The 25,609-nt window shown below is 39.6% G+C and overlaps 2 protein-coding genes and 1 long non-coding RNA gene across 9 annotated transcripts; 2 read left to right on the top strand and 1 right to left on the bottom strand.

Moving 5' to 3' along the window:
* Positions 1–788: 788 nt before the first annotated feature.
* prep (prolyl endopeptidase) lies at positions 789–12,145 on the top strand. Its single transcript, XM_088325623.1, has 14 exons — positions 789–1,019; positions 1,218–1,292; positions 2,159–2,292; positions 2,373–2,503; positions 2,571–2,780; positions 4,034–4,155; positions 5,958–6,063; positions 7,130–7,321; positions 7,394–7,591; positions 8,436–8,539; positions 8,613–8,844; positions 8,917–9,048; positions 9,126–9,282; positions 11,651–12,145. The coding sequence occupies exons 1-14, from the start codon at positions 882–884 to the stop codon at positions 11,943–11,945; spliced, it is 2,226 nt and encodes a 741-aa protein (XP_088181749.1). The 5' UTR covers positions 789–881; the 3' UTR covers positions 11,946–12,145.
* On the bottom strand, positions 8,126–25,583 carry LOC148345974 (uncharacterized). 6 transcript variants are annotated; one of them, XR_015848342.1, is made up of 6 exons: positions 24,459–25,583; positions 16,914–17,008; positions 16,590–16,829; positions 13,587–13,797; positions 10,669–10,806; positions 8,126–9,243 (listed from the first exon to the last, which is right to left on the bottom strand). It is a non-coding gene; the product is annotated as an uncharacterized LOC148345974 (long non-coding RNA). The 6 variants fall into 6 exon arrangements; XR_015848343.1 differs by lacking the exon at positions 24,459–25,583 and adding an exon at positions 18,142–18,264; XR_015848341.1 differs by lacking the exon at positions 24,459–25,583 and having other exon boundaries at positions 16,914–17,936.
* Positions 13,346–24,612, top strand: gopc (golgi-associated PDZ and coiled-coil motif containing). 2 transcript variants are annotated; one of them, XM_088325624.1, is made up of 8 exons: positions 13,346–13,843; positions 16,621–16,785; positions 17,008–17,031; positions 19,307–19,482; positions 19,543–19,708; positions 19,768–20,028; positions 21,239–21,395; positions 22,401–24,612. In XM_088325624.1, exons 1-8 carry the CDS (start codon positions 13,589–13,591, stop codon positions 22,514–22,516), a joined length of 1,320 nt encoding a protein of 439 aa, XP_088181750.1. In that variant the 5' UTR covers positions 13,346–13,588; the 3' UTR covers positions 22,517–24,612. The 2 variants fall into 2 exon arrangements, with proteins under 2 accessions (XP_088181750.1, XP_088181751.1); XM_088325625.1 differs by lacking the exon at positions 17,008–17,031.
* Positions 25,584–25,609: the final 26 nt, after the last annotated feature.

Raw genomic sequence — 25,609 nt, 5'->3', positions numbered from 1 at the left:
CTTGTGAGAAACGCAACGCGAGTGGGTCCTGTCTCCATTCTGGTCCTGACAAAAAAAGATAGAAAAATACAGTGAAAATTAAATAAAAACAAAACTAAAATATTATGAATTCATAAATAAAGAATGAAAATAAAAAGTATATATTCTATTATATTTTTAAGTAACTAAATACCAAATAAATACGAATAAAAACACAAAAGGTATTATATTGTAAATGTCACAAAACGAATAAATAAATGATAATATTAAGTCAATGAAAACCGAAATAAAATAATATTCAATAATAAATGATTAATAATTATTGACATATAAAAGTTTATTATTGGATTTATTAGTTTTATTGATATTTTAAATACGCACCAGCTTATGTGACACCCAAAAATTGTTTAACTGATATTATTTTTCTATGATAAGAAATACAATTATATTCTAATTTATATTTAATATTTATAATTTATTACAAAAAAAATAATATAATAGAAATTTAATTTTGATTAAAAATAATAATTTAAAATGATACTTGATAAATAATACAAAAATAGACACTTTAATGATTATTGCAATTACTGTTTGAATGATTTATCAATTAATTCTTTAAAAATCTTTCCTGGAAACATTTTTTTTCCTAAATTAAATTGGACAAACAACTAAAATATGCAGTTTTTTATTTGTTAATTTGACAGCACATTTTTGTTGTTCTCCCAGAAAGTTAACAGGGGAACACCCTCTTTGTTATTGTAATCTATTTCTGTCCACAGAGGGCGCTCTAGATTTTACCTCACCTCCATCATTCCAAACTCCCATCTTGCTTGTGCTCTTTGGCTGGCGGATGTTAGCAAAGCTAACACCACGTTTACCTTGTATTTCTCTATCTCCGTTTAATGTTTTACGTTTCTAGAAGAGCCATATCAATAAAGTCACTCCGGGTACTGGGGACATCTATTTTCTTACGCGAATCCCGAAAACTGACGTCCAAAATGGCTTTTCAGTATCCTGTCGCTGACCGTGACGATGCGGTTGTAAGTACTCATTGGAATTAGCTTAGCATGCTAAAGAGCTGTCAATGCGACGCGTCATTCATTGACAAAAACGGCTTCTTTTGTTAGCATGCTAGTTAGCTTGGCATGTTTAGCGATGTCAACTTGGATGTACGGTACATTATTTACATTTTGTTATTTTCATTAAAGTCTGACAACAAGTCTTCTTCTTAAACCTAGGTGGACAATTATCATGGGTGCAAAATACCGGATCCATACAGCTGGCTGGAGGACCCTGATAGTGAAAAGACACAGGTGATCATTTCGAAACCAAAACATGATTCACAATTTAGGGGATACATATTTTAAATAGTGGTCATCAAAAATTATAAACCCAACCCAGTTCACTAAACTGAGTCAATAACGTATACAGTAGACCCCTGCGATACATTAATCCCTTCTAAGTTGGGGATCGCAAAGTTAAAATGCCGTATAGTGGGGGATAAAAGATTTTTGTTAATGCGTAGCTAATTCCTTCCAAACCACCCGTTACCCCAGACAGAAGCATTTAAAAAGTACTGTAGATGTCTATATACACTTCAATTATATAAACAAGTACACGAGTAAATGAAAAATGAAATTAGATTTACTCTCAGTGTGTCGTAACTTGAGCTGGTATAAAGAGGTTATCGGGCGGATGCAGAGGGGGAGGAGACGGCGGACTCAATTGAACACTGATTGTAAAGATTGTCATTTGAGGATGTTCTTGCTTTATTCACCTCCTTACTCTTATAAATTGTCCAGGTTGGTTATGGTGATGCCACTTTGTGAAGGTAGCAATTGGTGTGCCGTTTTTGGTGTTCACAAGCTTTGTTTCCATGGTTAGCATATGTTTGCTTTTGCCTTTATCACTGTATGTTTTGGGATGTCGATCATTAGCATTAAAAACTCTTCTTGGGGCATGCAAAATAATTTCCCTGCTGATGTTGTAAAAAAATATCTTATTCCACACTGTTAAGTGAAAACATAGTAAGGTGGGTAAGCCGTATCCTGGGTGTCTACTGTACATAGAATCATGGGGGGGGGGGGGGAAAGGGTATGAAATGTAATGTTGTTTATTGGTATTTAACGCTGCATAATAATTGCTCTTCGAACATGTAAAATCCCTTTTAATTTCCTAGGCATTTGTCAATGCTCAGAATCAGCTCACATTGCCATTTCTGGAGCGCTGTGAGGTGCGGGATTTGTTTAAGGAGAGAATGACTGAGCTGTATGACTATCCCAAGTATAGCTGTCCCTTTAAAAGGGGAAAAAGGTAAGACTGGCAACAACGGACCTGATTCTAGCTTGTTATTCGATCGCGAATTCAGATGTTGGGTCCATCCTCGTCTGCAGATACTTCCACTTCTACAACACTGGCCTCCAGAACCAAAGCGTGATGTACGTGCAGGAGAGCCTAGATGCCGAGCCGACTGTTTTCTTGGATCCCAATACGTTTTCAGAGGATGGGACGGTTGCGTTGCGGGGTAAAACCAAGAATACCTTAAAAAAATTTAAGCAGGTAAGTCAAAAACTTTTCTCTTCCTCTTTAAGGCTACGCCTTCTCGGAAGATGGCGAGTACTTTGCCTACGGGACCAGCGCTAGCGGCTCGGACTGGGTGGAGATTAAATTTCTCCGGGTGGACGGCGCTGTGGAGCTAGAGGACCATTTGAAGCGGGTCAAGTTTAGCTGCATGTCGTGGACGCATGACGGGAAGGGGCTTTTTTATAACTCTTACCCCGAGCAAGAAGGCAAGAGCGATGGTGAGTTTATGATGCATCCTGGGGTGGGGGAATATTGAAAGATATGTAGATACAGTGTTCCCTCCCCATATGGCGGTTCCACTTTTGTGTCCTGTTTTTTTTTCCATTGATTGGTCCTGGAGATTTTTGCCTAAATCGCAGACTTTTGGCATCTCTTTAAGAGTGCAAGTGCACTCAGACCAATCAAAGTACTGCCTTCTGTTTCCTTGGCACTTATTGAGTCCAAATTAACTGTTTACATGACTAATGACAAACATATAACTCCTTCCGAATACATGCCGTTGACAAGCAATCGGATCAGAGGGGGACAAGGGACCTCATTACGCCAAAAGATGTGGTTTCGTGTCAGTTCCCGTAAACACCGAATTGACATGCTTGATTGCTCTCGTTGCAAAAGTGGGCTCCAATGCTGCTGCTTGTCCATGTACAAAGTGTACTCAGAAGCATAAACTTACACTATATATGGATTGATACAACTGTTATAACTATATATACAGTACATGTGTTTCATCCACTATATATATGGACTGTAGCATTTTCACTGTTAGGGCAGAAAATAAAACAAAGTTCATGTATCATACAGTATGTCTTTACTACAAGTCCAGCAGTGCTTTGCGGTAAACGAATAGTGTTTTTCAACCAGGGGACGTTTTTTTTTCATTGGAAAAATTACGCGGCACACCACTAACCAAAAATGTTATGAAATGACACTGAACAGTATGTTTAATTACAATATAATTTATAATACCCCCTGTTTTTTACAGCACAAACACTTAACAATGACATAATATTTGCAGAAAATGATTCATAAATGTTTTATAACATTTTAAAAAGTGACATTGGATAATTTCTCACAGCACACCTGACGATCTCTCACGGCACACTAGTGTGCCGCAGCGCAGTGGTTTAAAATCACTATACTAATATACATGATGAGTGAGGGAAATGGCGGCTGCGAAGTAATGTGCACAACTAAGCAGATTCTTTGTGTTTTACTATTATAGACACACACACTTGAGAGGGATGTTTGGCACCAGGCTGTACTTGCCCAAGGCACACCACAGGGTATTGTGCCCCTACGACCCTAGTGGTTAAGATATATATTACGATTTGTTCTTTGCGGAAAAACACTTAAAATGGGTGTTGATGAAACGGATTAACTGTGAAAATCGAGGGACTACTGTATAACACTTGACTATCTACTCTTTCTTTGCAGCAAATTTAATTCTTTGAAAACAAATGTTCTATTTTAGGCACTGAGACATCCACTAACCTGGACCAAAAACTCTTCTACCACATTTTGGGGACCCCGCAAGCAAAGGATGTGCTGTGCGCCGAGTTTCCTGATCACCCTAAGTGGATGAGCGGTGCTGAGGTATCTTCTACCCCACTAAATGGTGTAATAGTAGTCTGTAGAGACTTTTTGTGATTAAGAGCTATACAAATAAAGATGTCTCGGCTTGACTAAATGAAGCAGAATATATATATATATATATATATACTGGACTGTCTCAGAAAATTAGAATATTGTGATAAAGTTCTTTATTTTCTGTAATGCAATTAAAAAAACAAAAATGTCATACATTCTGGATTCATTACACGTCAACTGAACTATTTCAAGCCTTTTATTATTTGAATATTGCCGATTTTGGCTTACAGCTGAAAAAAACTCAAAAATCCTATCTCAAAATATTAGAATACTTCCTCAGACCAAGTAAAATAAATAATTTTATAACAGCAAAACTAAATCAAACATTTGAAAATGTCCATTGATGCACTCAGTACTTGGTTGGGAGTCCTTTTGCACGGATTACTGCATCAATCCGGTGTGGCATGGCGGCAATCAACCTGTGGCATTGCTGAGGTGTTATTGATGCCCAGGATGCTTCGATAGCGGCCTTCAGCTCATTTGCATTTGTAGGTCTGGTGTCTTTCATCTTCTTCTTAACTATACCCCACAAATTCTCGATGGGGTTCAGGTCAGGGGAATCAAGGACAGTGATGCCATGGTCAGTGCACCAGTTACTGGTGGTTTTGGCACTGTGGGCAGGTGCTAGATCATGCTGGAAAATGAAATACTCATCTCCATAGAGCTTTTCAGCAGATGGAAGCATGTAGTGCTCTAAAATCTCTTGGAACACAGTTGCATTTACTCTGGACTTGATGAAACACAGTGGACCAACACCAGCAGCTGACATGGCTCCCCAAACCATTGCTGACTGTGGGAACTTCACACTGGATTTCAAGCAACTTGGATTTTGCTCTTCTCCAGCCTTTCTCCAGACTCTGGCGCCTTGACTTCCAAATGAAATGCAAAACTTGCTTTCGTCTGAAAAGAGGACTTTGGACCACTCTGCAACTGTCCAGTGCTTCTTCTCCATAGCCCAAGTCAGACGCTTCTTCCGTTGTCTTGAGTTCAGAAGTGGCTTGACCATGGGAATACGGCTATTGTAGCCCATTTCCCGGACACGTCTGTGAACTGTGGCTTTTGATACCTGGACTCCAGCTTTAGCCCACTGTCTTTGAAGCTCCCTCAAATTCTGGAAGCGGCTCTTCTTCACAATTTTGTTAAGGCTGCGGTCATCTCTCTTGGTTGTGCAGCGTTTCCGGCCACATTTTTCCCTTCTAACAGACTTTTTGTGGATATGCTTTGAAACTGCACTCTGTGAACAGCCTGCTCTTTGAGAAATTTATTTTTGTGTCTTACCCTCCTGATGGAGGGTATCAATGATGGTCCTCTGGACAGCAGTCAGATCAGCAGTGATTTAGTTTACTGAACCAAGCTGAGTGTTTTTAAGGCTCAGGAAACCCTCGCAAGGTGTTTCGAGTTAATTAGATGATTCAGGTGATTAGTTGAATAGCCTACTTGTATACTTTTTCATGATATTCTAATATTTTGAGATAGGATTTTTGAGTTTTCTTAAGCTGTAAGCCAAATTCAGCAATATTCAAATAATAAAAGGCTTGAAATAGTTCAGTTGATGTGTAATGAATCCAGAATGTATGACATTTTTGTTTTTTTAATTGCATTACAGAAAATAAAGAACTTTATCACAATATTCTAATTTTCTGAGACAGTCCAGTACATATATATATATATATATATATATATATATATATATATTTTTTTTTTTTTTTTTTTTTTTTTTAAATCTACTCACTGACACAAATGTTTAGGTTTCAGATGACGGACGCTACGTGCTTCTGTCCATCCGGGAAGGGTGCGACCCTGTCAACAGATTGTGGTATTGTGACCTCAAAAAGACACCTCAGGGTATTTCAGGCATGTATTTTTTACATATCAGTATTTGATATAGAGTTTGCTGTTTGGCTAAAATATCCTTTTTCAAAAACAAAATTACGATCTTGATTTTTATCATGTTTAAAGCCCCGGTGTGTAATATATGACCACTAGATGGCAGTTTTTCGTTTTCGCAGACAAACGTGGTAGCGACCTAGGTATGGATTCCACTATGTAAAACAAATAGAAATTTCTCGACCTATAGTTTTTATAAATTTACATTGATTCATGTATTTTTGCCTGCTATTCAATTTAATGCTTTTGTTTTTTGGTATCACTAGGAGGCACTAAATATTACACACTGTCCCTTTAAGAAAATGTTTGAGGCGACTAACACATTTCTGAACATTTTTCCTACATATTTTGACTAAAGAAAAAATGTGTCTAATCAGCAATCCTCTGACCAATCTTTTTCGTGTTTTACTGAAAGAAAAATAGTAGTGACTCGTATGCAAATTTTAACAATTTAATTGTCACGGTTTATTTAAGCAAATAAATCTGTTTTAGAAGATTTTTTTTGTAGAGAGGATACATTTTAAATAATGGATTTTTTTCCAATAATAATTATTTATGGTTTAATATTAGCGTAGTATTGTTATAGCATTAGCGGCTAGCAGTCTGTCCACCATGCTACCATTAGTATTTAACGTCTGTTGAACTAGCATTATTTAAATAGTGCATCTGTCTAAATCAAAATACGTTAGGTTTAACATTAAGCATCAATGCAAGCACATCAGCGGCTAGCGGGCGTGTCCATCATGCTAGCATTAGTAGTTTAGGTCTGTCCAACAGGCAACATCTACTTTATTATTTACAGCTAAAGCAAAGCTAGCTGCAAAATTGGTTATTTTCCAATGCGGCCAGCTGCTGCGTTAGGATGTGCCCTACTGTCAATCTGGCGATCTTATAACTTTTCCCCCGTTTGATTCTAATTTAATAATGTTATACCACCGAACGCTAATTAATATAATTTAACACTTTTCACTGCCCTGGTCTGTCATTCTTGTTTTTACTGTTTTCTTTTCCAATTTTCTTTCTCCAAATCCAGGACTCCTACCCTGGGTGAAGCTGATTGACAATTTTGACGCCGAGTACGAATACGTCACCAACGAGGGCACGGTGTTCACATTCAAGACCAACCTGGACGCCCCCCGTTACCGCCTCATCAACATCGACTTTGCCTCGCCGGCTCGGAGTGACTGGGCAGAGCTCATCCCTCAACACGACAAGGATGTCATCGGTGAGCGGTGGCGAACGGCACGCTTTCTATCGTCGTTTTTTTTTTTTTCTTCATTTTTCTTTTCTTTCACAGTGTTCGCCACCTGCACCTACTCCAACTATCTGTTCGTGTGCTTCCTACACGATGTTAAGAACGTCTTGAAAATGTATCGGCTGAGTTCCGGAGAAGAGCTCAGGACGTTCCCATTGGATGTGGGCTCCGTGGTCGGATTCACGGGGAGGAAACGCGACTCTGAGATTTTTTACTACTTCACCTCTTTTCTCTCGCCAGGTAAAAGCAAAGCCAAAATGTGTTCGTTATCAAATCAAAAAATATAACAAATTACTTCTCATTGAGTTGAACAAAAGGTTAGTTACTTTTGATTGACTCCAATATCATTCTTTATTTTTTGGTATTTGTGGAAAAGCCATTCTTATAATATCTAGGACATGGTAAAGACTCAATCACTTTGAAATTAGATTACCTGGATGCAGTAACTGGTCTGATTATTTTTGTGAAATACTACTTTTATAATAGTAATTGGAAATTTAATCTACACTGGTAAAATGCTATTTATGACCAAGGTCGGTAAATCCATTACAATGGTGCGATCTGCTGTTAAGACTGTATCCATGTACTCAGTGCTGCTGCTGGCTGACAAAATTGTCATACCTGATACTGGGCTGCTGTGGTACCAGACATTGAATTAAAAAAAAGCATCTGCTGTAAACAATGAGAACCTGCTGGTAAAGAAACAAGCATCCGCTAGAAAAATGAGTATCTGCTGGAAGAAATGAGCATCTGGTTGAAATAAAACGGCATATGTTTAAACAACAGATCATTTAATGGGAAAACTAGGCAAAAAATGAGCATCTGCTAGAAAAAAAACAAGCATCCACTAGAAAAAATGAGTATCCGCTGGCCTTGGACTTGAGTCGAATGGTACCTGTGTAAGTGATTTCAAATTAAATTTATAAATGTATCGGTAAGATTTATTATTTCATAATTTTATTTAGGATGAGGTGACGCAAAATTGATTGTTTTAGACACAAGTGAATGCTCCAACATTTTGAACATCCTCAAATTGTCCTTTATCACCGACCACAGAAACACTTCTTTTTTTCTTTCCAATCAGCCATCATATATCACTGCGACTTAACCAAGGAACCTCTGCAGCCCCACATCTTCAGAGAGGTCACCGTCAAAGGCTTTGACCCATCTGACTATAAAACCACACAGGTAATGTCACTGAAACCTACATAGCTATCGACCCGTTTCCCACGTTTGTTATTGCGTCCCACTCCACGTCCAGATCTTCTACTCTTCCAAAGACGGCACTCAAATCCCCATGTTCATCGTCCACAAGAAGGGCATCAAGCTGGATGGCTCGCACCCGAGTTTCCTCTACGGCTATGGCGGCTTCAACATCTCCATCACGCCTAGCTACAGTGTCTCGCGGCTCATCTTTGTGCGCCACCTAGGAGGCGTGCTGGCCGTGGCCAACATCCGAGGAGGCGGGGAGTACGGCGAGACCTGGCACAAAGGTAAGGATTTTGGATCGAATCGTTTGAACGTTGCTCTCGTCCATGACTGTCACTTTTCTGCTTTCAATCCAGCGGGCATGCTGGCCAACAAACAGAACTGCTTCACAGACTTTCAGTGTGCGGCCGAGTACCTCATCAAAGAGGGTTACACTTCTCCGTCCAAGATCACCATTAATGGAGGGTCGAACGGTGGCTTGCTTGTTGGTACGCTAACAAAGCAGTTCCTCACTTTTCCTGTCTCCGTTGGAAATTTTATTTCATTCTTTTCTTCATGGACACAGCGGCGTGCGTCAACCAGCGGCCCGATCTATTCGGATGCGCCGTCGCTCAGGTGGGTGTCATGGACATGCTGAAATTCCACAAGTTCACCATCGGCCATGCCTGGACCACTGACTTTGGCTGCTCGGAGGAAAAGGAACAGTTTGAGTGGCTGATCAAGTGAGTCTGATTTTGGTATTCTGCTTCTCTAGATTTGGTCAAGTTTCTCGATTAAATAAGACCATGGGTGGGCTAGCTATGATCTGCAGGCCATCCACGGCCAGGAGGGCTTTTTAATCTGGCTTGCTGTACGAAAAGTTAACAAAAATGTCTTTTTTGGTCCCACTCTTCTCCCCAGTATCCCACGGTAGTCTCTATATAAATATAAATTTTCATAAAACATTATGTGTATGTTCAGATAATATAAATTTCACTCCCAATATCATGCTTTTAATTGTGCATTTTTCTGTAATTGAGACTGTGTATCATGTATTTATGAAGATATTTATCAAAATTATTATGAAACCAAATAAGAGTAGTGGAATGACTCAACAGTCCCTCTACTGGCTGAAATCAAGTAGTGCATATTCTGGACCGTTACAGGTAATATGTATTTAAATCATCATATTTGAGTTTTATTTTCTGAGCTTTCTTAATTGAAGTTCAGTTTTTATTAAAAATCTCATGAAAAATATGTAAGTCAAAATTATGAGCAAAATTGACGCTTTTCGCCTCTTTTAATATCTGTTTTTTTTTTATTTTGCTGCTCAATTCATATTCAATTCTAGAAAATACTGTGATTTTTTTTTTTTTTTTAAGTCTACCGTGCCCGTTTATAGCATTTCAAAAAAATAATAATCAACTGTTCATTGTTTTTTATCGACAATGTTGATTGTTCCTTAGTTTTTTTATGGTTCATTAGTGTTATCTTCTGGACACTTGCAGTAACTTTAGGTTTTATGTGCAACTTCTTTTCAAGTGATAACAACCACTTAAGACTTTAAAATTATGCTTTTAAATGCTACTACAAACCCATTTTCAAAATCTGAAAAGTCTATTTTTAAATATGATTTTCAATGTTTGGCAGCTCTTCATATTCCATTAAAAATAGAATACTCTTTTAGAGGTGGTGCACATATAAGAATTTTGTTTGTGAGTCTTTTATTTATACATTTATTTTTTCTTTTGCTGCTCAATTCATATTTCATGAAAAATCATAATTAGAATGTCCTTTTAGATTAGCGTTGGTGCAAAGGGGAAACTTTCAAGGAAGACTTTTTAAAAAATTGTATTGAAAGTTACATTGTGTAATATTTGACCAACGGATGGCAATGTACAATCTAATGCGAATGAAAACCACTGTCAATTGAGCATAGTGCTACACTGTACAAGATGCCAGACAAACATGGCAGCGACTACTAGGTATGGATTCTGCTATGTAAATGAAACAGTTTTTTCCACTTATAAATGATTATAAAAACAATGCGGGTATGATAGTTCATGAATTTTTGCCTGTATTTTAAATCAATGTACAGAGGCTCCCATACTTACGACCATTCGACTTACGAAAAACGGTAGATAAGATCCTGTTGTTCGGGATGTCAAATGATATCCAGACATTGCTGTTAGTTTGATTTTGCATTGTGTGCACCTCTTTCAGAGTACACCACACTACTGTAGTGCTTCTTTCAGCCGCTACCGGCACTGTGAAAAAAAAAAAAACACGTCCTCTTCTTAGTTAGTGTGTAAACATTCTATACTGTATCTCCAGCGCGCTAAGAACTTTGACATTTTCATTGTTTACACCAGCCATATTGAATAGATATTAAAGTGTAAAGAAGCGCAGAGACGTTTCTTTTGAAATTAAAGTGGAATAAGAAAGGTTGATGCGGTTGAGAAAATGATGGCATTGCTTTTTTTCTGCCACTATAACACGGAGAAGGACCTCTTGAAGCTTATCTTCCAAAAGTAAGTTACGCTTGTCTTTAAATAGTATATTATTTTGTGAAATGTTTATTCTTTAGTACAAAACAATACAGGTTACTTATAAACCTTATACAAAATACAGCACTGAAGGAACTTACGAACGATCTTGTTCGTAAGTAGGGCAGCATCTGTATTTTTTTACTAGATTGTTTATTTTTTTGTAAATATTACACTCTGTCCCTTAAATGTTCTTGAATAGAGATTTGGGGAAATGCATATAAGAGCAACAGAGAATCACATTCGATTACAGAAGGAAGCTCTCAAAATTGTGGATTACATAGTCTCTAACCAGTGTTAACTGTTTATATAGCCCAATATATTAAAATTTGAATATTTGGTGTAACTTTAATCCCTACTATTAGCATACAAAGCAAGTAAGCACCAACGGTTGTTTTCCCACAGAGCAAACACTCATCATCTCAGGGGAATACACAACTTCAAATCAAAAAGATAGTTGGAATGTCCTTTCAGATTAATGGCAGTTCAAAGAGAAACCTAATCGAGACGTTATTTTTTTCACCCTCAATGATCCCCTAAAGTTTTGCATTGGTGTCCCCGCCAGATACTCGCCCCTGCACAACATCCGAGTCCCTGAGGACAATGGCGTCCAGTACCCGGCCGTCCTCTTGCTGACGGGCGACCACGACGACCGGGTGGTGCCGCTGCACTCGCTCAAATACATTGCCACCCTGCAGCACGCTTTGGGCCGTAGCGCCAAGCAATCCAACCCTCTCTTTATCCTGGTGGACACCAAATCGGGCCACGGCGCCGGAAAGCCTACCAGCAAAGTCATCCAGGAAGTCGCCGACACTTACGCTTTCATTGCACGCTGTCTCAAAATTTCCTGGGTCCAGTAACCAATCCGTCATCGGGGAGCTGGGTTATCGCCAATCAGCTGCTGTCTCTTTGCAGCAGAGGCTCCACCCACGTATTATTTATTGATTACATCACACATTTAACATGACAAGCGAAGTGTGTGATTCCTGCTGCAAATTTGTTTTCTACCTCTTGACATTTGAAAGGGAACTAAACACATTAAACATTTTTTAAGCAGTTATTTTTGCCGTAGGTGCTTTTTTTTTTTAAATGAGCTGTACAGGATTTAGAATATTAACTCTTTGCTGCCATCTCGTGGCTTAAATTAAAATTTGTCCCCTTAGTCTGGTCGTTCCCAATGCGCTATGTGCATTTCTTGGATGCACGGCTCGAATAAACTTCATCTTTTTGGGGGACTTGGGTTGGCGTTTGGACCATACTTTAAAAAGGCCTCTTACTGTCACCATTTTCATGCTACACTAAAAACAGAAACAAAAAACATGGGTACGAGCATGAAATTCCTCCGACCCAATGTGTTCCGCAGCCAAAACAGCTTTGCCAAAAGTAAGATAAAAGAAAACGTTCGCAGTTGTAAAAAATAATGTACAAGGGATCTTTGAACTCAGTTTGGGTACCTAAAATGTTAATTCCTGTGATTGCTGACGGGAGAAGGCCAGACGCACAAGGACAAAACATCCGCGACGCCTTTCGGCGAGGAGGTGGTAAAGCTTGGCACCTGACCCGCCCCAGGGGAGGAGTCGGCACGCCCATGGGAGGAGTCAGCACGCCCCATGGAGAGTGGCCGACGCGCCAGTTTTTGAAAAGACGTGGACAGAAGGACGGAAGAGGAGAAGGGAGATCAGATCGAGAATGAGAGGGAGGCTCGAAGAAGACTAATTCGGCTAAATTTGATGGAATTCACTTAGTTAAATTCTCTGAGAGAATAAATCTGCCCCCGTGTGAAAATGCCGGCTATTCTTGTCCATATTTTCCCAGAAAGAAACGAGCATGCATTGTTAGGAGAATGAAGTTTGTGTTTGGTTAATAGTCATAACTAATTCGAACAATGTAGTAAACGATACATTAGTAGTGTAGTTTTTTCCCCTAACACAATACTATTTATTTAGCTATTAAAGACATGTTGCACGTCATTGAGAGGAGGCATTTTTGAATTTTGAGACATTTATCTCTTCATTCTGTGGTCGAATGTCTATACTTAACGTTAAGATAAAAACACACGAGCTTAATTTGTGCTTGTAGCTCGAATTTGACCCTAATTAGCTAAATGATTATCATTATGGTTACGTTCAAATAACTATACAAAATTATACATAAATACGGTAATGAAATAAGATATTAAAAAAAATTAACGAACATGCGCGTTTGATGCTCCATTGCTTTTCCCTGGGATGGATTCGACGACCTAGACCCAAGTAGTCGATCGCATAAACAGTGATGATGGACTTCCTGGTGGGGTTCGTCAGCAAAGGATCGTATGAGATTCCCGTCATCGGTTGCCTGATCATTATATTTAGTTATAGTATTAAAATAACCATTTAGGTACAAAAACAACGTGGCAAAATCATATCCGGTGATTTGCCGTCATCGCATCACGGTAGCCCTACGTGGGAAGGTGGTAAAACTAAGCTAGGCTAAGCTAGTTAGCCGAGCCTTTTCCTTGCCTATGTCCGCCTCCGCTGGCTGTTCGCCGGCGTCGGGCCACCTCGGCACCGGCATGTCCATGTTCCGCTGGCTGGAGGTCCTGGAGAAGGAATTCGATAAAGCTTTCGTGGATGTGGATCTTCTGCTGGGCGAGATCGATCCCGATCAGGTGGACATCACTTACGAAGGCCGACAGAAGATGACCAGCCTCAGCTCTTGCTTCGCCCAACTCTGCCACAAATCGCAAACGGTTTATCAACTCAATCATAAACTGGAGGTACTTTCGTTCTTTCGTCTCGTTTTGGTTTGGTTTCGTTTGCGATTGACGATCGCGGCTGTTGCACTTATTTAACCACAAGATCAAACGTGGCACCCCAGGATCAACATGTGATAAAGACTTAAAAGAGGAATAAAAAAGGTTTTACAAAGTTGTGCCAGGAAACACCTCAGTTGGAATAATGGTACATGTCAACAAGGGTTGGTTAGGGTTACTTTAACTTGATTACTTTCAATGACTTTTGGATTACTCCAATACCAAATAGGCTAATAAAAGACAAAAGAAACGAAATATGAATCAAATGATGACTCACAACACGTGGTAAGCATTCTCTCCTGGCTTTGATCTCTTTGATCTCCAGCAAAACTAACATCAAATGCGACAGAAACAAAATGAAAATAAATCCAAACAGCTTGCCAACATCATTTTTGCCATTCCATGTATTCCATTACTCCCTAAGTCTGCACAAAATTGAGTCATTTTATTCATATTTAGTTTATTTTGTCTTTTATTAGCATATTTGGTATTGGAGTCATCCAAAAGTCATTGAAAGTAATCAAGTTAAAGTAACCCTACCCAACCCTGATGACAACAAACACAATAACATTTTGCAACCCCATTACCAAATGTCAAGTCAAATTTATTTGTGATACCCTTCATCACAAAGAGTCTCAAAGGGCTGCACAGATCAAAGACTATTGCAAACCACCGACTCTTATGACACCATCCCCTGATCTAAAACCTATATGAGGGCAGATAATACACAGATATAAATGTAAGTTATTCATATGCTATAGAATATAAGTGTGTTTTAAGCTTACATTTTTAGATTATTTGGATAATTTAAGGTGTTATATATTTGTTTTACTATATCTTAAAAGATGATATATTTTACAAAAAATAGCCGATTTTGCAGAAACATTTTTTTCTGATTTTTCCAAACAACTTAATAAGATAAATTGTTTTTTAAATGAGCAAAAGTATCTGCCAGTGAAGCAAAAATGTCTGAAGATAAGCTTGCTTCTAAACAATGACAATAAATGACTACATTTTCAAATTGTCTATTTTAGGCCTTTACTTTTTGCAGTAAACCCTGAGAAAGCATTTGGACTTCAGATCATTTTCAAATGAATTCCTAAATGCACTAGTAATAAGTTCAAGCTTTTGTAAACACTCAAAATAAGGAAAGAAGATATCAATGGATTTTAAACTTGCAAGGAGAACAGGGAAGAAAGCCAAAACCTCAAAAAAATGTCAACATGTTTTAAAGCCCTCCCCTGAGCGTTTGATTTTTATCAAACCTCCAAGGTAACAAAAGTTAATCTGTTGAAAAACTAAGAACATAGACATAATTGGCCAATAGTGACAAATAATTCATAAAGGGGATATTTTGTTATTTATTTCAATACTTAGGGCCATCGCAAACCGAAAAATGCGCTTGCCAATGAAAAATACAAATTGCCAGTTATATTGTAACATGGTGATTAATAGCTTATTTGTCAAATCATTTTGGAATGGTCTTGCTGCTACATGTTATTGATCTATTTTTTTCCTCCATCATATCTTTACTATGTTTGTGTACTCTAACTCAATGCTAAATCTATTCCGCCCTGGTCATCCTGGAAGGGGGATTACCACTTGTGAGGCCCCTACTCAAGGTTTCTTTTTTCCTCACGCTGAGGTTTTGAGTTTTTCCTTGCCCGCATGTTGGTTTAAGATCAGGCGATGGTGTCATTGTAATCCTGTGCAGTCCTTTGAGACATTTTTATGATTAATCGGCTATACAAAAAAATGTGACTTAACTTGACTTATGATGCACTATTTTTCAAAAGAAAAATAAAGAGAAAAATAAAATAAGAATATAAGAAGGGTAAAAGGAAAAAAGTAAACAAAGAATAAAAACGTAAAGGGGAACAAGAAAGGGAAAGAAGTAAAAGGAAAATACAGAAAAGAAAACAAGAAATAGAAGAAAAAATAAAGCGAAACGGGACCAAAGTCAGAAAAATAGAGGGATTGGTAAAAAAAATAAAAGGGAAAAAAGAAAACCATTAAAGGAAAAATAAATGAAGGAAAAAGAAAAAGCAAAGACAAATACATTTAAAAAATAAAAATAGATCTGGCCTATGTATAGAAAAAAAGTGTATTCATATGTTATGTATCGACAGGGTTGGGTAGGGTTACTTTAACTGGATTACTTTCAGTTACTTTTGGATGACTCCAATACCAAATATGCTAATAAAAGACAAAAGAAACTAAATAGGAATCAAATGACTCAATTTTGTGCAGGCTTGGGGAGTAACGGAATACATGGAATGGCAAAAATGATGTTGGCTAGCTGTTTGGATTGATTTTCATTTTGTTTCTGTCGCATTTGATGTTAGTTTTGCCAGAGATCAAAGAGATCAAAGCCAGGAGAGAAAGCTTACCACGTGTTGTGAGTCATCATTTTATTCATATTTAGTTTTTTTTGTCTTTTATTAGCATATTTGGTATTGGAGTAATCCAAAAGTCATTGAAAGTAATCCAGTTAAAGTAACCCTACCCAACCCTGCACTGTTGTTATGATGCACTTACACTTTCGGCCAATCTCCAAGCAATAATTTGCAAATATGTTTGCCTATCTATCCTTGCATTTTTTAAGTCCTTATTATGCGTTTATCTCGTTTATCCACATCTAATCTCATGGTCAACAATGCTCACTATGTTGTTATCAAGGACAATTCTAATGTCAAGGACTCTCCTTAACTCAAGACCGGATTGCTCCTGGTTCCTCCCAGGCCCAGTTGGTGGACCTCCGCTCGGAGCTGGCTGAAGTGAAGGCGGAGCGGACGGTCGTGGAGCGAGAAGTCCACGATCAGCTTCTGCAAATTCACGCCCTCCAGCTGCAACTGCACGCTAAGGAAGGACAAACGCCGGACTCGGAATCTATCAAAGACCGACTGGTGAGTAAGGTGGATGTTGATTGATTCCTGTGGGAAGAAAAGCCCTAAAAAAAATGGAGAATCAAGCCAATTAATAGGCGACTAACTGGTCCAGCCAGTCGCTTCGGTTCCTTGTATTGATCGTTTACCTTTTCCTGCTTCTTCTGCACCAGGATCGAGATTTTGAATCCTTTGCACGCTAGCGTTAACTTGTTTTCTTCTTCTTTCGCTTTTCCACTAAAGCCTGCCCCAACAATGGAACAGATGGTAAGTTTGTCAGCATGATATTTTTGTAGTAGTAGAAGTACCAAGATGCCGCCGTCAGTTTTGGCCTGCTCATGCAATTCATCTTTTTTATTTTAATTGTGATTGTCGTCTAACCCAGTTTTTTTTCCTTTCAAGCAGTTTGCCACAAGAAATTGCCCCATTTTATTCTTGTAAAATAGAATAACATTGTTTTTAACTCTCATCTGTATCAGTAGGTGGCAGCACATTCCTTTTTAGTAGTAGTAGTCTCCCCATGAAGGGAAATATCCATCCATCCATCATCTGCACCGCTTATCCTCAGTAGGGTCGCGGGGGTGCTTATTAAACTACTCTATGGGGTTAAATTTTAGCACTTTTTTTAACTTAATTTTGATTGTGCTTTTTCTCTCTTTTTTCAACACACAACAAACAACAAACAGAAGGGGAGAATGGACCAAAAACAGATCTAAAAACTAAAAATGACAAAATAATAAAAATTGAAAATAAAAAACTACAACAGAAATAAAAAATATAAGCCATCTTCAGGAAGTGGGCAGGGGACACCCTGAACTGGTTGCCAGCCAATCACAGGGCACACAGGGACAGACAATTCGCTCACTCATTCATACCTAGGGACAATTTGAACCGGAAAGTTAACTTGACATGCATGTTTTTGGAATGTGGGAGGAAACCGGAGTGCCCAGAGTAAAACCCACACAAGCACGGGGAGAACATGCAAACTCCACACAGGAGGTTCGCTCTCACGACCTCAGAACTGTGTCGCACACGTGCTAACCACTGCGTGTCCGTGGTGCCAGGGAAATATATTTATTAATACATTTGTGTGACGAAGCTTTTTGAGATTGCACAGCAGAAAAATAAAAAAATCAAATGAAGGTAAAAATCTGCATTTTTATTTTCTTGCACATAGATTTTGATATTCGTTTATTTTAATTTAAAAAACCTGAAATAATTTAGTGCCTAATCATAAAAAAAAATGCTCCATTGGCAAAACAGGGTTGGGTAGGGTTACTTTAACTGGATTACTTTCAATGACTTTTGGATGACTCCAATACCAAATATGCTAATAAAAGACCAAAGAAACTAAATATGAATCAAATGATGACTCACAACACGTGGTAAGCTTTCTCTCCTGGCTTTGATCTCTTTGATCTCCGGCAAAACGAACATAAAATGCGACGGAAACAAAATGAAAATAAATCCAAACGGCTTGCCGACATCATTTTTGCCGTTCCATGTATTCCGTTACTCCCCAAGCCTGCACAAAACTTAGTCAAGTCAAGTCATTTTTATTTGTATAGCCCTAAATCACAAAGAGTCTCAAAGGGCTTCACAGATTATTATACTATATTACACAGACTATTTTTCAGCCGACGAGAAGAGTAGGTTATTCATATGCTATGGAGTAGAAGTGAGTTTTAAGCTTAGATTTAAACATTTCCACTGAGGTTGCAGATCGGATCTCAGGGGGAAGAGTCTCTAATTGATGCATTTGGTTTTAATCAACTGGTTGATTTGCCAACCCATAAAGATGGAAACACGCTAGACTTGGTTCTGACTCGAGGAGTTTTAACCTCAAACATTATGGTGTTACCGTGTACTACCGTTATCTCAGATCATTATTTAGTTACATTTGAGGTGCTAGCTAAATGTAGTGCTAAAAAAGCTGAAGGATTTAGCGGACGCAATTTAAGCACTGGCACAGTTTCTGAGCTCTTTGAACTCCTTCCTGAAGCAGTTGCGTCCTTTCCTTCATACCATGGCTCGATTGACTCACTCATGAATGAGTTCAATACTACCCTGACCAGTGTCCTGGATTCAATAGCGCCCATAAAGCTTAAATCACGTCCTAAAAGACGCACGCCTTGGTTTACTGATGAAACTAGAACCCTTAAACAAGAATGCAGGAAATTGGAAAGAAAATGGCACGCTACCAAGCTTGAGGATTTCCATAATTTATTCCTATTTAGTTTCTTTTGTCTTTTATTAGCATATTTGCTATTGGAGTCATCCAAAAGTCATTGAAAGTAATCAAGTTAAAGTAACCCTACCCAACCCTGGTTAGGAAGCACCCACTTTTTTTTCCTTCCCTTTCTCTTCCCTTTCTACATTTCTCATATTTTCCTGTATCAGTGGTCATTGATGGGCATGAGTGATTTTGCTGCAGTGATTGCTTGTTCCTTTGTAGCTCCTTTAGAGTAGACAAGTCAAAAGAAGATGGAGTAGAATGTTAAAAGTGCTCTTACAATGTCGTTGGCGCCAACGTTTCTTGCAGCAACAGGAACTGGAGTCCAGCAAGAAGGAGAAACTGGCGGTGGCCAGGCTGGAGGCCGACGTCAGGCTCTTCCGTAAAGAGAACGAAGCTCTCCGTCGCCACATGGCCGTCCTCCAGGCTGAAGTGTACGGCGCCAGGCTGGCTGCCAAATACTTGGATAAAGAACTCGCCGGCAGGTAAGGAATCGGGTGACTTCGGGTGACCTCTTGATCAGAGACCGGGATTTTGGGTATCAGGGTGCAGCAGATCCAGCTCCTGGGCCGCGATATGAAAGGGCCGGCGCACGACAAGTTGTGGAACCAGTTGGAGGCCGAGATCCACTTACATCGCCACAAGACGGTCATCCGGGCTTGCAAAGGGCGTAACGATCCCAAGAAGCCGCTGCCGTCGCCCATAGGCCATGTAGGTGGCCACCGAGCATCGCCGACCCTTTCTTCTGAGGCTCACTCGGTTTCTCGCAGGATCCCGACGCGCTGAAGAAAACTCAGGGAGTGGGGCCCATCAGGAAGGTGTCGCTGGTCAAGGAGGACCACGAAGGTCTGGGCATCTCCATCACGGGAGGCAAGGAGCACGGCGTTCCCATCCTCATTTCCGAGATCCACCCGGGCCAGCCCGCCGACCGCTGCGGAGGCCTGCACGTGGGCGACGCCATCTTGGCCGTCAACAGCATCAACTTGCGCGACGCCAAACACAAGGAGGCCGTCACCATACTCTCCCAACAGGTAGTCAAAAAAACACGCCTTTTTTTTTTTTGTTGGACCCAATGTTCCCTGTAATTTTCCTTACGGGTCTGAGCGTTCACACAAAGTCGGTGAGCAACGCTTGAAACAACAGTGAGCAACGGCAATCCCAAGTGTGGCAACTAAGTCATTATCAAACAGGTCCAAAACTTAAAATCAAGTTACATTTTGCTGAATTTCTGGCAATGCAAAAATTGTTTTCACTATTGAATGAATTGACTCATGTATTATTCAAAGGTTGTACGGCCTACAAACGTCATTTGTTTTTACAATTCTTTCACAAGATATCCATTTTTTTTGCCTGGTATCTTTTGTCGCTAAATACTAACATTTTTGGGGGCTTATTGAGTCGGTTGCACGATACAGAACTCAAATTTTTTAGTGGAAGTACAATGTTGGCAACAAGATTGACTTGGTATACTGTAATTGGAAATTATTTGAATGCAACACAAGCTTTTTCTTCTTTTACCCTGTTTTTTTCTATTTTGTTTAATTCCTTTTAAAAAATCTCACTGTGTTCATTTTCTCCTAGCTGTTACTTTTTTCTTTTTGTTCTCTATTTACTTTTTTCCTTTGTTTGTTTCTTTTCTTTTTTTTCCTTCTTTTTTCTCTTCCTTTTGTTTATTTTTTCTCAGCTTTTCACTACTTTTTCATTTTGGTATTTTTTTCTTTTTTGTTCTATTCCCCCCCTTCCTTTAAGTCATTTTGTGCACAATTTTACATAATATTTGGTCGTGTAGGGATTAAAGAAGCAAAAACAACCTGAAGAGCCGTTTGGGACCCAAAAGAGACGTTTTTTTTAGTGAGCCGAGCCGAAGAAGCCGGTTCTCGAAAAAGTCTACTGACTTTACTCAACTTCGTTCTACTTCTACATTGACATCAAAATACCGCATTTAGAGCACAGCGTCAGGGGAACCCGTGTATTTTGACCTTCATGCACTGTCACTTTGACTTAATTGGCTTCTTAATTGGCAATTTCGAGCCCTGATTTTTGTGAGGTGGCTAGATTTTCTTGTGCACGGAAAAGCTCTGGGTAGTGCGCAATTATGCTCACACGCAGTTTAGAGGGAACATTGCACTGGCTCGATTTTCTTGTGCGCTGAGAATGTGCGGGCAGTGCGCGATTGGGCACGTGCGCAGCTTAGAGGGAACATTTGGTTGGACCTGATATCGACTTTCTCCTCGGTTCCAGTCGGGAAGGATCGACTTTGAGGTGGTGTACGTGGCCCCGGAGGTGGACAGCGACGACGAGAACGTGGAATATGAGGATGACCACGGCCATCGCTACAGGCTGTACCTAGATGAGCTGGAGGGGAACGGCACAGCGCCTCCTGGTGGTAATTTACAGGGTGCGTTCTGTGACAGTGCTTGAATTTGGCAATGAAAAAGGTGTATGAAACATGAAACTATGTTTGGAGGAGGTGTTACTGACCTTTTTGGTGTTGGGAGCTACTGTTTTGTTACTGATTAACACAAAGGGCTACCAGTTGCAGTGTTGATTTGAGCTGTGAAAGTGATGGGTCCCGGGGACTCGCATGCTCAAAAATCTATGGGTCCCAACAGAGATCTATGGCACTATGGATCCAATTGCAGCAACGGAATTTCCATAGCTAATTTGTGGTTTTCATTGTCGTTGTTCCGATCCAATGTGCTTTTCTGAAAGTTCGTATTGCAAAATGATTTATGCAATCCAGTTTTTTTGTCACGCTGGGTGCACGCATCACATAACATGTAGCCTCCATTATCATCCTCCTCATAGCGTCACCAGGAATATAATCGAGTCCGTTTTTGCAGAAAAGTCCGTTTCTTGCTAGGAGTATTCTTTTGTTTATTATCTTTCGTCGAATCGTTCGCTTCAAAACACGTGTTTTCCCTGAAGAATTTCTCCGCTGTTTTTTCGCGCCGGAATTATTGCCGTTGTTACCACTTTCTGTATTATGTTTCGACTTATTATCGACACTGAAGAAATAACCAATTTTTTGTTGATTTGCACCTAATACCAACTGTTTTTTCGGAAGCGTACCAAAACAATGACGTCGTTTGCCAAGATCGGCGCGAGACCAAAACAACAATGGCGGATCTGCCTGACGAAAAGTTTGGAGTGTGGTAAAAAAAAAAAAGTAATCGGATAATAATAACAATTTCGTATCAAAAAAGTTGCGTCCCGGGGACGCACGTTGATTTGAGACTATGCGTCCCCAGCAAAAATCAAGCGTCTAAGACGCAGGGACGCGGGCAAGCCAGGACACTGCAGTTGGATATGCATTTCTAAAATGACATACAATTACCCTGCCGTTACTATTTTATTACCACCCCTAGTTTAGAGAATTGACTTCTGTGTCACCATCCAACAGGCGTGGAGAAGCTGTCGCTGGACAATGCAAATGACAACAGAGACGTGGAACTCGCCAGTGAGGCCACGTCAGAGGAGACGCCCTCCAAGCCCCTCAACCCTCAAGGCTCCTCTTAAGACCACCCAGATTTGCTCAACCTTGTAAATTCGCCAGCCTGGAGATTCGGTTTGCAGCGAATAGAGTTTTCTAGCTTGTTTTGCAGCATGTCAACCGGGCTCACACTCTTTGGAGCTGGCTTTATTGAATACAGTGCCTCGTGAGAGCATTGTGTCCCCTGATACACCAACCCAACACCCCAAGAACATTTTGTCATATTGCCACATTTCAGGCTTCAAGTTAAAAAATTGATAATATTTTCTAAGAATCATAACTTGTGAGACACAATCATGAAGTGGAAACAACCAAAGAACTGAAAAATGGGTGTTGCAAAAATATTCACCGCGTTCTCTCAGCTCAGCCAACTGACTCCAGAAGTTCCTTTATGACTTCTGAATGATCCAATGTCAACTTAAATGACTAACAATGGAAACATTTGCGTGTCATCATGTCTCTGTCTAAATGCACTTGCTCTGTGATAGGCTCAAGTCTGTGAATGAAGAAACTGGGGAACAGACACATTATGAAGACCAAGGAACCCACTAGGCACGTACAGGAAGAAGTTGCGGAAAAGTTCAAAGCAGGAATGGGATAAAAGAAAATTTCGCAAACTTTTACACATCTACCAGCGCAATGAGCGAGCGATAAGACCAAAAAAGAGCATAAAATCACTGCAAACCTACCAAAACCTGACCATCCCTCTAAACTTTCGCCCCTAACAACGAGACAACTAACCAGAAAAACAACCAAGATGCCTCTGATCACATTGGATGACATGCAGGCACACACAAATGAAGTGGGACAATCTGTGCATGAGACTATTAATTGTACTCTGCATAAATCTGCCCTTTAGGGAAGAGTGGCAATGAAGAAATCCCTTTCTGAAAGAATACCAGTTTGGCTTTTGCAAGAAGCCACATGGGTGACACAAATAACATAAGACCAAAAGCTCACCTTTTGGTCAATGCCATGCCTAAAGTTTGGCGCAAGAGTACCACTGCACATCACCCTGAACACCCATCCCACTGCCAAACATGGTGGTGGCAGCATCATGCTCTGAGGTTGCTTTTCTCCGGCAGGGACTGGGAAGATGAATTGAGCCAAATACAGGGTGATTCTGGCAGAAAATCTGATGGAGAGCTCACCTTTTGTTCAATGCCATGCCTAAAGTTTGGCGCAAGAGTACCACTGCACATCACCCTGAACACCCATCCCACTGCCAAACATGGTGGTGGCAGCATCATGCTCTGAGGTTGCTTTTCTCCAGCAGAGACTGGGAAGATGAATTGAGCTAATTACAGGGTGATTCTGGCAGAAAATCTGATGGAGTCTGCAAGAGATCTAAGAAAGGGTTGCAGGTTCACCTTCCAACAGGACATAAAGCAACATTTACAATGGAGTAGTTTAAAACTAACAACATTAAGGTGTTACAATGGCCAAGCCAAAGTCCAGACCTCAATCAAAAGCATTTGTGGAATTGGCCATTATTTTCTATTGTGCCTATCAGCTTGTACTTTTTATCAGGCCTGTCCAGGGTGCCTCTAAGAATTGCCATGTTGTTAGTCAAATCATGTGTTACTCTGCTGCCATCTCTGGGCTCAAAGTCATTATTGCAGCCTAAGTTTACTAGTCACACACCTCACCACGATTTGTTTCTGGATGTGCGAAATTTCTTGAGACATACCCCAAAAGACTCTTGTCTGTGATCACAGCAAAAGGAGGTTGTAGAAAGGATAAACTGAAAGGGGACCAATGTTTTGCAACGCCTACTTCATCTTTTTTTTTATCTGTGAGCACAATATAAAATGTAGAATGCATTTGTTTTTTTTTCATGATTGTGTCTCAAATGTTTGATTCTTAGAAAATATTTGGACTTTGTTTTTATAAGTTTGAAGCTTTAAATACGTCAATGTGTCCAAAAGTTCCTTTGTAAATGGTCCTACAGAAAAGTGCTGGACTCACCCTCATCCGGTGGACACGTTTTTGCTCTCAGGCTTTCCATCGACCTTCAGTATTCCAACCTGTTACTTCTTTCCACGCCTTCCTTGGTCCACGTGCCTGTTTGAAACCTTTTGAATTCACCGTCACACTAATAAACATAATCATGATGGCCTCACTAACCGGAGTCTTGATTTCAAACAAGCTTCACTCATGATACAAAAACGGTTTAATATTGACTCGGAGTACAGGAAAGATGGAGCTACTGGCTCAGTTATTGAACAATTTTCAAGATATACAGACGACTTCCTTATTTTCTTTGGTAAAAAATAAAATGACATTTAGTATATAGTTAGTGACAGTTCTTAAACCTGCCCCCATTTTGAAATCCTGCACAAAAGCAACTAAATTGCACTGGCTAATTAGCTTTAGCTTTTGGCTGATCAGACATGTCAGTAAATATAGATTTTTTTTTGTAAATATAAATACAAAACTTCCGTTCTTACCTTGTCACATTTGTTGGTTCTCGAAAAACAAACAAATACGTGTAATTTGTCTCAAGCTGCCATGTTTGTGCGCAAAAAAAACGATCTTTCATCATCTGGAACAACTTTAAAGGGACAGTGTGTAATATTTGACCACTAGATATAGCTATATTGAGGGCAAGTGAGAATGAGTGCGACAAAGCACAAGGAAAAATACAAACTATGGAGAGTCAGAGTGACTAATTTGCATTATTTACTTCTCTTTTTTCCCAGCCTTTTGCAAAGAAATAAAAAAAAGAACAAAAAAAGAGAAAACAAAGAGAAAAAGGGGGAATAAAACAGGAAAAGAAAAGGAGAAAAGACTGAAAAAGGGAAAAGTTAAAAAAGGACAAAAAGAAAAGGGCGGCATTAGCTCAGGCAGTAGAGCTCTCGTCTTGGGATCAAGAGGTCGCAGGTCTGATTCCCGGCTCCTCCGTGTTATATTTCAAAGTGTCCTTGGGCAAGACACTGAATCCCTAATGCTCCCAATAAGCAGGTAGGTGTCTTGCATGGCTGACTCCCTATTGGTGTGTGAGTGTGTGTGTGAATGGGTAAGTGTGAAGCACATTGTAAAGCGCTTTGGGAGGTCTTCATTGACTTGAAAAGCGCTATAGAAATGCAGACCATTTACAAGAAAAAAAGAAAGATAAA

Source organism: Urocampus carinirostris, chromosome 20 (genome assembly GCF_059441175.1).
Source record: "Urocampus carinirostris isolate Australia breed hairy pipefish chromosome 20, RoL_Ucar_1.0, whole genome shotgun sequence".
Taxonomy (NCBI): domain Eukaryota; kingdom Metazoa; phylum Chordata; class Actinopteri; order Syngnathiformes; family Syngnathidae; genus Urocampus; species Urocampus carinirostris.
Note: the sequence above shows the minus strand (reverse complement) of the source record. Positions and strands in the feature narration are given on the sequence as shown.

Excerpts from the sequence above, each read along its gene's own strand:
- gopc (XM_088325624.1), top strand. The coding sequence starts at position 13,589 with ATGTCCGCCTCCGCTGGCTGTTCGCCGGCGTCGGGCCACCTCGGCACC. Across the intron at positions 17,032-19,306 it reads CCCCAACAATGGAACAGATG|CAACAGGAACTGGAGTCCAG; the intron begins GTAAGTTTGTCA and ends CGTTTCTTGCAG. Across the intron at positions 19,483-19,542 it reads GATAAAGAACTCGCCGGCAG|GGTGCAGCAGATCCAGCTCC; the intron begins GTAAGGAATCGG and ends TTTGGGTATCAG.
- prep (XM_088325623.1), top strand. The coding sequence starts at position 882 with ATGTTTTACGTTTCTAGAAGAGCCATATCAATAAAGTCACTCCGGGTA. Across the intron at positions 1,293-2,158 it reads CTGATAGTGAAAAGACACAG|GCATTTGTCAATGCTCAGAA; the intron begins GTGATCATTTCG and ends TTAATTTCCTAG. Across the intron at positions 9,283-11,650 it reads CAGTTTGAGTGGCTGATCAA|ATACTCGCCCCTGCACAACA; the intron begins GTGAGTCTGATT and ends TGTCCCCGCCAG.